The sequence below is a fragment of the Alosa alosa genome, chromosome 5 (genome assembly GCF_017589495.1).
Source record: "Alosa alosa isolate M-15738 ecotype Scorff River chromosome 5, AALO_Geno_1.1, whole genome shotgun sequence".
Taxonomy (NCBI): domain Eukaryota; kingdom Metazoa; phylum Chordata; class Actinopteri; order Clupeiformes; family Clupeidae; genus Alosa; species Alosa alosa.
Window position 1 is genome coordinate 4307582 of NC_063193.1, and position 13780 is coordinate 4321361.

Sequence of the window (13780 nt, forward strand, 5' to 3'; positions counted from 1 at the left end):
TATCCCCTCTTTCATTAAGTTATCATCATGTCTTGCAGCTTATCATTTCAGGTCTAAAGCCATTTCACAAGGTTCATTGTGCTGACAGTGTTAACACAGTTCTTCATTGCCTCCTCTGAGCATGCCCTTTTTCTGCCAAAAAAATACAATTATATATCCAAATATCTTTCTCTCCATATTTCTTGCTTTCCTTCTCTGGTCTTTTTCCCTCGCTGCATGGTGTGTCTTCCCACATAGTAGCTGGAGTCAGCCCTGATACACAAGCTCAAGGCAAACATATTTTCTGTGAACCTGTACATTTTGAGTAGAGTTTCAGAACAGTTGGTTTGATTTTAATGTTAACCCTTATTCCAATGTAGTCCTCAGACGCATTTGCGTAATCTGCAAATGTTTTGGGGACTCAAGGCAAACATTGGTGTTTGCATACAGTACGTTTGCTCACTTGAACACACCTCTGATCAGACCCAAATCCGACTTTGATCCGGTTCTGTCCTGGCCTTAATTCGGTTCTGATCCAGTTCTGATATAGCCTTAATCTGGCTCTGATCTAGTTCTGATATAGCCTTAATTCGGTTCTAATCCAGTTCTGATCTGGCCCTAATTTGGCTCTGATCTGGCCCCAGTACGGCCCACTGCTCCATGGTTTTGTTTCCCTCACTCCTCTGCTTCAGCCCCCTCCACCATCATCAACCCCCTACTCTCCTCTTCCCATTCCTCTTTGCTGCCCTCTTCTCTTCTCTTTACCACAGCAGCGCAGCAGCGCAGCTCTCTCAGCGCACTAATCATAGGTGACACTAATTCTCCAGGTTCTGCTTAATTAGCTGCGACAGGCTCTATGATCACAGGGAGAGAGAGTCAGATAGCGAGGCCTCTGTCGCTGTCAGCTTCACCTCACAGAGCTGAATGCAGCGCAGAGGGAGCCGAGAAACAAGCTCTGCTCGCTAACTCTTGTGTGCCGCTAGAAATAGGAAACGGCGCCCAGCGACAGGCTTGCTGTTGGAAGCTTTTGGTTTTACTCACAAAAAAAAGAAGAAAGCCGCATCATTTATCATTGCAGCGCAGGTTTTTCACTGGTGTGGCAGCTGATGAGAGGCACCTGCTAATGTTGGTGTTGGCCAACTTGTTGCTGAAATGAGGATAGGGAGATATCGTTGTTGAGGAGTCAGTGTGTTGAAGTGTCGTTTCTTTGTCTTTTTTACCTCAAATTGAATAAAATGGAATAGGATACTTGAGTTGCTGAAAATTACCATCTAGACATATTGAATACTGAAGAATAGCTTGACCCTTTCATCTTGACTTTGACTTTAATTTAGTTTCATTTAGTCCAGTGTTTTCAGCTGTATCATTTTAAAGTGCAGTCCTTGAATATGATCCAAAACACTTTTTTGTCAAATTTGGTGTGCTCTTAAAAAAAGGTCTTCACAGTTCTTTGTAGACAGTTCTGGCTCAATGGGAACAAGTGAGGTGGGCTCAGACAGAGTCATGCCCTATTCAAGCTTACCAACAACAATTGGGAGCACTGATCTGAGTGAGATTAGTTGTAGAGCTACTTCCTCCCATTTGAAGATTTTCTGAATTTCACAAAAGGTGTATTGGGCTGTAATCAAGGACTGTACCAAGTCAATGTCATTGTATCTGAATGAGTACAAAAAGCCAAAGGCCTCATGAACTCATGACATGACCTCTCCTCCTTCCCAGATCGGCCATCACCATATTCCCCCAGAGGACGGATGGGAAGCACGACTACCGCGTGTGGAACGGCCAGCTGATCCGCTACGCTGGCTACAAGCAACCTGACGGCTCTGTGCTGGGAGACCCAGCCTCTGTGGAGCTCACAGAGGTTAGCCTCCACGGGGGGAATGGCACACTCATCTCTGCATACTTAAACACACTTTTAGCCCTAAAAAATGAAAAATCTAAATCACCGCACACTGATCACTATTAACGTCATTTTTATTTGAGCCCCATCAGTGTGCGGTGATTTTGATTTTTCATTTTTTGGATTATAATTACCTGCCTCACCTGCACCTGTATCACTAAAGGCTTGTGCACAGGGACACTTTTGGACTTGATACTTTTAGCCCTACTGGGTCAAGATGATTCCACATATGATATGCTTGATTTTGTCCATTATGTATTACTCCTTTGCCCAGAGAGGGTTGTGTGTGCCAATCACATCTATCTTCAATAAGATTTTGATTAGTTTCCATCACAGTTAAGGTTAGATTTAGGGTAACAGGAAAGTGCTATTAAACTGGAAGTGCTGTCCATCCTAATCAAACTGTTAATTACTCAAATGCTATATTCCGGCAACTACTTTTAACTTTATAAAATTTTTTGTGTATCCAGATTATTCTATTTTAATGGTAATGTGTAGTCCAGCATCCATGTTTGTTTGCCATGAACTACATCCTCTGACCATTCATGTGTGTGTTTGCAAGCATTCACAGTGAACTCACACAGCAAAGAAAACATTGTTTGAAAACACCTGCTTTCGGTTGCTATTTTGAACGTCTCTCTGCTGTGTCATCAGCTGCTGTCCTGTCAGGGACTCCAGTGACTCCTGGTGTTGTGATTCTCCTCTGACTAGATCTGTATGCAGCAGGGCTGGAAAGCCCCACGTGGTCGCTTCGATGTCCTCCCCCTCCTGCTGCAGGCCAACGGGAATGACCCAGAGCTGTTTGAGCTCCCTGACGACCTCATCCTGGAGGTGCCCATCATCCACCCAAAGTGAGTGATTCAGGAACGCAGTAAACACCCCTGATGTTCACACACACACACACACACATACAAACTCACACACCTAGGGCTATAAAGACTCACAGGCTTGCAAGGACACACTCTCACCCACATCAGCTCACAGATTTTTCCTCAATACCCCACACACACACACACACACACACTCACACACACATGCACTCACACACACAGGAGTCAGTGATTTCCATGTTGCTTTTATGTGCCTATTTTCAGGCCCTAAGTACTTGCGATAGAGATTGGTTATGCTGTGTGTGTCCCCATGGTCCTGGTAAACACAGTACGCGCTCGGGTGTTTTCCGAGAAGTGAGGCAGAGGTAAACAAGCCTGAATGGATGGATAGTTAAATGGATAGAAAAATGAGGGTGTATATAGAAAGTTAGGTTGAAAGGTAGATAAATAGATAAGGATAAGGAAAGAGACATGAAGAGAAAGGGAGAATGGAAGAGCAGTGAAAGGGAAGGAGGGAGAGAGGGAGGCAGAGATAAAGAGGTGAGAAGGTGGTAAGAAAGAAGCCAAAAAGAAAGAGAGGGGATCAATGAGAGAGCAAAGAGGGAGAGAATCAGAGAGATAGAGAAATAGAGAGAGAGAGAGATGAGAAAAACAGAGAGCAAGAGAAAAAAGAGAGACTCATATGACTCACATTCAGAAGGGAGAAATCCTCCAGAGTGCTGAGCAGGGACCGCCGCCAAGCTCCAATACTGGATGGCTCCTCCAATCCTACATCAGTTGGCTTGAGCGACGCTGCCAGCTTGGCAGTCTCCGCTCGCTCGTACCAATGATGTCTTAGTGCTGAAAAAAGCCCTCCGGGGAGCTAGTGCTACTACCGCTGCCACCGATCAGCCCACCTGGGCCCCTCACCACTCTCAGGTAGCGTGCATTACACGAAGAGGGGGCCGGGCTGCTCTCGCAGGTGTTCTTTTGGTGATAATGATAGTTTTGGCTGGGCACATTGCTGTTTGCTTTATGTAGCGCAAATTAGGGGTGGCAAGGTAATTCAGGCTTGGGCTGAGACTTGGCAGGGATACAGAGAGTTATAGCAGCACTCACTGCAGGGATTTCATGCAGATCCACTGATGGATGTCCTCAGTTGCTGTACACAAACATCCCACTTCAACTGGCAATAAGGCAAACAGGGACCACATTAAACACCTGCCAGAAGTGTACTTCTAAAAAGGAACTGATGGATTTATAACGACAGACAATTTATTGCACCTTAATATGCAAGATTGTTTTTAACTTCGTCTCTGATAATATTGATTAACAAGACATTTGCTAAAACAAACAGATGTGTAAAAGTGAGTCGGAGCGTTGCGGTGTAGAACTTGTGTGCACGACTCTGTTGCGTAATGGCTGCTGTCTCTCTGCTCTGCTCTGCTCTGCTGTTTTTTGCGGCAGGTTTGAGTGGTTCAAGGAGCTGGATCTGAAGTGGTACGGGCTGCCGGCCGTGTCCAACATGCTGCTGGAGATCGGCGGCCTGGAGTTCACTGGCTGCCCCTTCAGCGGCTGGTACATGGGCACAGAGATCGGCGTGAGGGACTTTTGCGACAGCTCACGATACAACATCCTGGAGGTGCCGTAAAACAAACAAACAAACAAACAAACAAACAGACAGACAACCAGATAAACAAACAGCCTCACCTCACACTCATGGAGCTTGGCTCCAGATAGTAGCTGGCTTTGTAGTGGATTGGGGCCAGATCAGAGCCATGACTGGGCCAGATCAGAGCCATAACTGGGCCAGATTAGAGCCATGACTAGGCCAGATCAGAGCCATAACTGGGCAATCTCCATTCCAGAGACAGCTGCTAACAAAAACCATTTCTCTCCTCTGCTGGTGTAGAGCTGACACATAATGTACTGGATTTTTTTGGGATTTCCTTGAAAGAGCCAGCAAAAAAAATAGTTGCAGTAAATGCCAAAATGCCATTTCTTGCCATTTCTTGAATTTCCCCTGGGGATCAATAAAGTATCTATCTATCTATCTATCTATCTATCTATCTATCTATCTATCTTTTTCAGTTTTTTTTACTCATAAATAGCTCTTGAAAGGCTTCTGTGTGCTTGTGTGTGTGTGTGTGTGTGTGTGTGTGTGTGTGTGTGTGTGTGTGCGTGTGCGTTTGAGCATATGTGTATTAGTGTGTGAATTCCACTGTGTGCACGTGCACACAGGAGCGTACATGTATGTGTGAAAGTGTTTGTGTGTTTGTGTATGTTTCCATGTTAATGAGTATGTGTGTGTAAGTGAGTATATGCATGTGCATGTGCATGTGTGTGTGTGTGTGTGTGTGTGTGAGAGAGAGAGAGAGAGAGAGAGAGAGAGAAAGAGAGAGAATGTGTGTGTGTGTGTGTGCATGTTCTCACTACTAAGCAGAACCATGGAGATGACACATCGTGCTGTTCTTGTTTAGAGAGCTCATTACCATAGCCATCATGTGGGGGAGTTCACTGCTCTGCTCTGCTCTCCTCCTCCTCTTCTCTCCTCTCTGCTGCGATGAGATGCATTCAAGGCAGAAAGCTTCAGTGCTATAGCCTCCTCCTCTCTCTCACACACCTTCACACTCAAACACACCCGAATCCCAGCACGTTGGAGCTCCGTGCGCCAGCACAATATCAAAACAATGAGTGAAGCATTTCACTAAAGAGTACTGAGCACTCTTAATGACTTATTGCCAAGCGCTTTATCATCACACATGCAAAATGCACATTGTGGAATAGTGCACTGAATTACTTTCACAGCAATCCTCAAGGCAGTCTTATATTCTTGATGACAAGTAGCATTGAATTATGCATTGTGAAATTAATTTGAGTAGGTGAATGTTGATATATCTGCAAGCAGTGCTATCTGTCAGTGTCTCATTTCTGTTACTGACAGGATGTGGCCAAGATGATGGGACTGGACACCAGGAAAACCTCGTCTCTGTGGAAGGACCAGGCGCTGGTGGAGATTAACATTGCTGTCCTTTACAGCTTCCAGGTAAAAGGTCCACACTGAGTGGGAAGTCTTACTAGGACTGTACTGGCCGACAGAGCAGCAGCATGAACCACTACAAGAATGTAAAAACACTATTGTGAAATACTCCATGGCATACTGTACATACATGCATTACAACATTCGGACTGAAATAGTTTGTGATGTGTGTGGAAGGATTGTTACATTGTGTACCATGCCTCATTAATGGCACATGTATCGGAACTCCCCCTATTACCGTCGGTCCCGTATTTCTGCCGTCTTGCGAGTATGTGTCACTTAATATCCATTTCTATACACACCAAGACTGCGGATTCCTAAAGAAACGCAAGCACCCGCACCATAGGTATATCTAAATTAGCTATGTACCAAAAATGACATTTTACCCTGACTCGAAGAGCTGTAAACAGTGTTGTAAGGCTGCGTGTACACATTCGCTTGGAGCTCCAGTGGAATTTTAATTTCATGACAAGAATTCTCGGTTTAACCTTTCATGTTCTGAAAAATGTAAGGTTCATTTATCAAATGTTATTTTGAAGTATTGAAAAACATCATTGAAAAACACACATCCCCAACATACTTACAGCACACTGCCCCCCCCATTACACAGCACATTGTCTCATGAGGAAGCTTCTCCAACACACATATTGCACACTGCCCTCTCCCCACATACACAGCACACTATCCCATCTCCCCTGTCATCCCCCCAACACACACACCAAGACCCCTGGCAGTTGGGTTCGCCCCTTGAGCCGTGGATCTGCCCAAGGTTTCTTCCTTGGTAAAGGAGTTTTTCCTTGCCCCTGTTGCTCTTGGGTGCTCCTTGTTGGTGCCCCCCCCCAATCCCAATCCTCCCCCACCTTTCTTATGCAGCCCTTGCCACTTAATCTACTAAACCCCTCTTCTACTGCACTTTTTACCCCCCCCCCCCATAAATGCACAAATAGGCTGACACCAGACATAATTTCACTGCATTTCTTACTTCCAGTAACTATATGCATGTGACAATAAACTTCCTTGTATCCTTGTATCCTTGTTTTAGAATTTTCAAACGAAAGTGGTGATAATTGGAGGCGTTACAATAATCACAAATCAAAGGAACTGACAACTTGCAAAGGAATAAAAAAAAAGAAATAAATCATCTCTTTCAGATATCTAAGGTGACCATAGTGGACCACCACTCAGCGACAGAGTCCTTCATCAAGCACATGGAGAACGAGTACCGCGTGCGAGGGGGTTGCCCAGGAGACTGGGTATGGATCGTGCCGCCCATGTCAGGCAGCATAACGCCAGTGTTTCACCAGGAGATGATCAATTATCGCCTCACGCCCTCGTTCGAGTACCAGGTACTGCACCGTGGAGAGAGTGGGTACTGTGTGTGTGCGTGCGTTTTTCTTTATATGTGTATGAACATGTATGTGTATGAGTATGAGCATTTGTGCAGCATATGTGTAGGCATTAGCGTGCGTGTGTGTGTGTGAAAGTTGAAAGCCGTGTTGAAGATTAAAAATGCAATTTGTGATTTGATGCCTTTTTCCCTCTTTTATTCTCTTTTCATTTTGTGTGTGTGCGTGCAGGCCGACCCCTGGAACAATCACGTGTGGAAGGCGGTGAACGGGACTCCCACCAAGAAGAGAACCATCGGATTCAAGAAGCTTGCCAAGTGAGTGGCAGACAAGAACAGTAATAACAATAATGCATTACATTTCTAGAGCACTTTTCTAAATACTCAAAGACACTACAACCAGCCAATTACAGTTTGTTTCTTTTTTTTGCCTTTATGAATTACAGTGTGTTTGTGTATTACAAACCACAGATGCAACCGCAGATACACCGTAAAATGAAAATAGCAACTCTCTCTCTCTCTCTCTCTCTCTCTCTCTCTTTATGTTAATCTGTGTTTAGTTGTTTAGCAATTAGTCTTGCCTTATCCAGACATGATGATATTAGACAAGATACATAAAGAGGATATGAGGATGAGGAAGTCGATGTTGTACTTCCCTCCATCACACCCCTGAGCGGGTAATCAGAGCAGGATCCACTGTTGTTACCCCTCCTCCTCCTCCACCTCTTCCTCTGGGCTATTAATGTATAATTGCCCAGAGGATGAGAGAAGCTAGGTAATCATGATTGCCGGTGCCGGTTAAACAGGATACGTGCTGCCGGCTCTAGTGCGAGGCAAATGCAGGCAGCAAGAAGCAGCAGGAGAGAGACGGTGGTTTCAGTGAAGAGAGAAGGGGGGAGAGAGAGAAAGAGAGATGGAGGGAGAGTTGGAGAGGGAGAGGTGGAGACAGAGTTTCTTTTGTTTGTTTTTGACTTTGTGTGTGTGTTAACTTGTGGGTTTTTTTTGTGTATGTGTGTGTGTGTGTGTATGTGTGTGTTTATGTGTGTGTGTGTGTGTTCGCAGGGCGGTAAAGTTCTCCGCAAAACTCATGGGTGCGGCCATGGCCAAAAGGGTGAAGGCCACCATTCTGTTCGCCACAGAGACGGGCAAATCTCAGGACTATGCCAAAACGCTCTGTGAAATCTTCAAACACGCTTTTGATGCGAAGGTAACACACTTAACAATCAAGGCTTTTTTCCCTTTTCAAAGACTTTTCTCTCTCCTTGAAACTGCATTTTCGAAGCCAAATCTCTTCAACATTGTCAGAATCCTCAGCATCCTATAAATCTATCACAAGGACATATTTATTTGATTATATGTCACGTAAAATTGCCTTAGCCAATAAGAACTCGATGCTTATTAAGGTGATGTATTTTCGCTGACATTAAAGGAAAATTCCTGTTTTTAGCACTTTAAGGCCCTTTTCTGGTTTGTTTTGGATGAACTAGAGTGGTGGACACCGAATTTTTGACGATTGGTCCTGTCTCGACTTTTCTGACTCATTTTGAATTGCCTTTGACTGCTCAGGGTGGCTGCCAACAGGCATACTGTAGTAGGCTACTCAAACATGTCCAAAAACAATCCTTAACATTTGTTTTCAAAACTGTGCAACTCACCGAGTGGTTAGTGGTGTTCGTTGATGTTCCAAAACAAGTAGCGTAGCAAAATACAGTTTCTGTCGTGTTTTATTTGGCATTTTGTAAAATCCCATTGATTTCTGTTGGAAGACTCATTGCACGTTGATATTACTGCGCCACCGTCTATGCTTTAGGTTCAAATATTGAACAAGTTTATACACGGTTGTGAGGTGTCTGAATAAATAGTTCCACAATAGGCCTAGCAAATAAGACGGCTGGAAATCATACATTGCGCCGATATATAATTTGCTTTTAATAGTCAACGAACTCCACTAACCACTCGGTGAGTTGCACAGTTTTGAAAACGAACGTTAAGGGTTGTTTTAGGACATGTGTGAGTAGCCTACAGTAGCCTGAGCAGTCAAAGGCGATTCAAAACGAGTCAGAAAAGTCGAGACAGGACCAATTGTCAAAATTTCGGTGTCCACCACTCTAGTTCATCCAAAACAAATCAGAAAAGGGCCTTAAATTGCTAAAAACCGGAATTTTCCTTTAACCTTATTGTTACAGGATGTATGTGCCTCCAGTAGAAATAACATTTAACACTCTGTACTTTTACTTACGTACAAGAAGTCTAAGCCTAAAGTGTATTAAAAACCATTCCCTGGTCCTCTGGTGCAAGCCCACTATACATAAGGCTACTGAAAAATAGAGTGTGACTGATGTTGTTTCTGCCGCTGCTGTGCATCATGGTGAAGAAGCACATTGTAATGTTGAAGAAAAACATCGCCTTTCACACCCAGTGGAGCTGTTGCTCTTGGATGGCATAAATGTGTCTTTTGTCACAATCCTTTTCCTCCTGTGTGAGGCAGTGGCCGGAGGGAAGTGCTGAATTTACTCAACCAAGCGACGCACTGTAGTTTATGATAACATCACAAACCACCCCTAGCTGTGTGGAAACGTGTGTGTGTGTGCGTGTGTGCGTGTGTGTATGTGCATGCACATGTGTGTGTGTGTGTGTGGTTATGCATGTGTTTATGTGTGTGTGTGTGTGTGTGTGTGTGTGTGTATGTGCATGTGTGTGTGTGTGTGTGGTTATGCATGTGTGTGTGTGTGTGAGGCGGAGAGAGAGAGGGAGGGGAAAAAAGACCTTAGATGGGTGCATTTAATCAAGCGATTCCCTGTAGGACAAGATTTCCTGTTTTATTTTTTTTTTGGTAATGCAATCAATCACAGAAGAGCCATCTAGTCATTAAGTATTACAAATGCAGATGACTGGCACACACCTCGTCACACAACACACACAGCAGTACACTCAGACTCTCTCTCTCTCTCTCCCTCTCTCTTTCTTCCCATCTCCGTGCCCTTGGGGGGTGGCGTGCTTTAGTCTGATGCTGGGATGTTAATTGTATCACAACATATTATCACCTCGTTAAAGCAGGAACACAGGGTTCATTAACTGTCTCCCCGCCCCCCTTTGCCATTGTGTCAACATCATTTGACATGGGTATGGAGCCAAGCTTGTCTGAGGATTCACTTGGAGTTAGACGCCACTTTTATCTACTGCGGGTGATTATACTCCTTTGAATAATGTTATCTGACGCGTAACCCAGTGAAGAAATAAGGTCAGGTTTTAAGATATTCTAACAGTTGGGATTATGGTTAGATTGGGTTTAAGGTTGTAAAATACAGTAATATGACTGTTTAAACACTTCACTGCACTGCATGCAGAATAGATGGGCTGGGGAAGGGCGAAGGGGGCAACGTTGGTGTCCTGTGCCAAATATAGTCTTCGTGCCCATGGGGTAGAAGTTCACCCTACAGTCATTTCCCAGTCCCACATCCCATCGCCCCCACCACTCTTTCAGTCTCTACTGGGTAGAATGCTCGAAAGTTAATGGTTGCTTAAAAAAAGTGTTCTTTGTGGTTATGGTCTTTAAGGTAAAGTGTCTTTGTTGTAAAGTGTCTTTGAGGTAAAGTCGTTTTTGGCTTTGTCCAGGTTATGTCCATGGAGGAGTATGACATGGTTGACCTTGAACATGAGACGCTGGTCCTGGCTGTGACCAGCACCTTCGGCAATGGGGACCCCCCTGAAAATGGAGAGGTATTTGAGCATGTCTACTCAGCACACACAAAACACTAATAATGTACAGCACAACCCTGAAGGAGTTTTAATAGCATGTCCATGTTGTCATTTCAAATAATCACATTGCTTATTATGCAAACTCATTAGGACCTATGCAAGCTGACTGAACACTTGTTTTGAAACAGTGTTATATGAACATGGCCATCAAACCATCAGAAATAACAAGGGAGCTGTATGCTTTTCAATGTTGCTAGGGGTTGTGTAAAAAAAGCCACATCTTTATTATACAACCCAGTCTTGATAACAATAATGATAAGGATTAGTGCTTTCAAAGTGGCAAGGGAAAACCCCAGCATGGTCATTTTCAAAAAAGGTCTTTGAATTTCTCTCTTTCTCTCTTCCATGTGAGTGCTGTTTTTTTTCTCTCTCTGCCTCTGTCTTTGTTTTCATTTCATATTTACATGGACTAAGTGACATTCAACTGACACTTAATATCTGGGGTTTGTCATAGTACATACAGTAAGAAATATTCCTTTCAAGCGAAAGGTCAATGATCATAATGGTTTTATTGGAAATCTGTTATGTTGCTTTGTGTAGAATCTGTAATTCATATTAAACAATAAATTCCTAGTTGATTTTACATTAATTCCATATTGCATTAGGCTTCATTAATCTACGAGTATTAAAATATTTTTGCCATGGCGTGATTAAAGTCACCATGTCGACATTAAACTCGGATTGCGTCTGTTAACAACTCATTGCAGTCATCGTGAAGCGCGTATCTCGCGGTTATGGAAATACCATGCACTATGCCATTTATATAGCTAGAATAAAACATGTTTCCAATGATATAATGTTTCTATAGTACAAAATGTTACTTCACTGTTTTTAGCCTACGTGGGTAAGGCAACCGCAAATCCAAATAACTGCCCTTCATGACCCACAGGCCGTCACTCTCCATAGGTTAACATGGCAAAACTCAAACTGCTTTTCCATGTCTCACCAGCATAAAATATAGTAGGCTATAAACACAGATGTGTTTGCATTTACTTAGAATACATGGGGTTGTCTGGTCGGGAGGACAGCTTCATTCGTCCCTCCATAGACATAGCCTAGGCTGTTTTGCATTACAAATAAAGTCTGGGATTGGGGAGAGCATAGTAGGCCCTATACCTAGTCTAGTGCATAAGCATGAAGTCGAACCTTTAGATGAAAAACACTCTTTAATAATAGGCCTAGGCCTACAATAAATAAATAAACCTCTAATGAAGTTTACTTTTGACCATCACATTTATCGCCTGTAACTCCGTGATAAAAGGACGTAACAGGAAAGTATTTGGCTGAGCAACGGAGGTTAATATGTTCTATGTTTTGTCCGCATGATGTATGTCTATCGTTGTTGCACTTGAAGAAAACTGGAATGTTTCATTCGTCCTCCTTTTCAATCGTCCCGGTTGTACCTTACTTTGGAGCGGTCGTTCTCTCTCCAAACTAACTTTAGCCTATTCTCAAAATGTTGAGTTTAATGTCAACACATCGAGATTAAAGTCGACATGATATTTCAACTTTATTCTCGAAATGTCGAGTTTAATGTCGAGTTTAATCTCGTCATGGCAAAAATGACGAGTTTAATCTCGTCATGGCAAAAATATTTTTTTCTTCATGTGTGGCCCTAATACTCGTTGTATTAATCAGAATTAAAAATTGTAAAATTGTGTAAATAATTTGATTGATTTTCTAGTTGTTTGACAGCCCTATTAAGGATATGATATCAGGCTTTTGTGTTTTGAAAACTATGCTCACTTCAGTTTACTGTAGTTGCTGTTTGCTCTTCATTTTGCTTGTCACAGTTTAGCAAATTTGCCATTTCAGAGTAAGATATCATCAATCCTTGACAAGGAAACTGCGATGCTGTTGCAGTGGCCACACTTAACTTAATGTCAATAGCATTGGCTTGAAGTGGTCCTCCCCCGTTAAACCACATGGTTTTGCGGAATGTTCTGTTAAACTCTGAAGTTTTCTTCCTTTTTTTTAGAGATTATGGTGAAACCTGCATTTGGTTGTGTGGGAGAGTGTGAGAAATTGGCACCTTGCATCTACATAATGTGAAATGCACTGAATATTATAACCATGGGGAAGAGGGGGTGCGCGGGATGTTCCATGTCTTTTATAAGCTTCAAGCAGTATTCAGGGAGAATACTTTACCAGGCACTTTTCAAACAGTACAAGTGTGTTTAGAATACCAAGGTTTCTTTTGGATTCACTGCAAAACATTTGCAAAGTGGACATAAACAGTGTGAAAAAGCTATTCTCTACAAGAACAGAAGCTGGACTAGGGGTTACAATTTAAATATGAACAATTTGGAATGTTCAAATTGAAAAGCTCAAAGAAAACGTGTTCGCCTTCAACGTTTGCCTCGGAATCTGAACACACCTCCTGGTTCTGATCAGCCAGATCTGGGCCACAACTGGGCCTGAACCAGGCCAGAATCTGTTATCTGGCTTCAGACCAGCCAATCAGCTGCTATCTGACTTCAGGCCAGCCAATCAGTGAGGCCCCTCTGAAAAGTTTTCTGTATGTCCTAGTTTCAAAAGAGAAAACAGATGAATATATCCAAGTAAAATGTATGCCGTTTGAGGACATCACTACACTTTTTTTTGTAAACACACCTACACATTAATTGAACGCTCGTTCAATAGTATGATCCCCCCCCCCTTTTCCCTTTGCAGAAGTTTGGTGCAGCTTTGATGGAAATGAGACATCCCACTTCCAACACAGAGGACAGAAAGTGAGTTTGATGTACTTTGTTATTTGCATATCAAAAATGCAACAGATGTATGTGCTTTCTTATGTTGCATTGTTAACAAACTCTATTACAAACACAAGCATGCACTCACTCACACACTTATGTATGCACACACACACACACACACACACACACACACACACACACACATGAGCATGAGCGTGCACACACACACACACACACACACACACACACACA

The 13780-nt window shown here is 43.2% G+C and overlaps 1 protein-coding gene across 1 annotated transcript in view; it reads left to right on the forward strand.

Moving 5' to 3' along the window:
* nos1 (nitric oxide synthase 1 (neuronal)) overlaps window positions 1–13780 on the forward strand; it is a 42364-nt gene that overhangs the window by 14283 nt on the left and 14301 nt on the right. Inside the window, exons 8-16 of the mRNA XM_048244182.1 lie at window positions 1699–1840; window positions 2591–2730; window positions 4156–4330; window positions 5633–5734; window positions 6880–7074; window positions 7306–7391; window positions 8136–8280; window positions 10689–10793; window positions 13506–13564. Of these exons, the coding sequence (XP_048100139.1) occupies window positions 1699–1840; window positions 2591–2730; window positions 4156–4330; window positions 5633–5734; window positions 6880–7074; window positions 7306–7391; window positions 8136–8280; window positions 10689–10793; window positions 13506–13564 (1149 nt within the window). The remainder of the gene's footprint in view (window positions 1–1698; window positions 1841–2590; window positions 2731–4155; window positions 4331–5632; window positions 5735–6879; window positions 7075–7305; window positions 7392–8135; window positions 8281–10688; window positions 10794–13505; window positions 13565–13780) is intronic.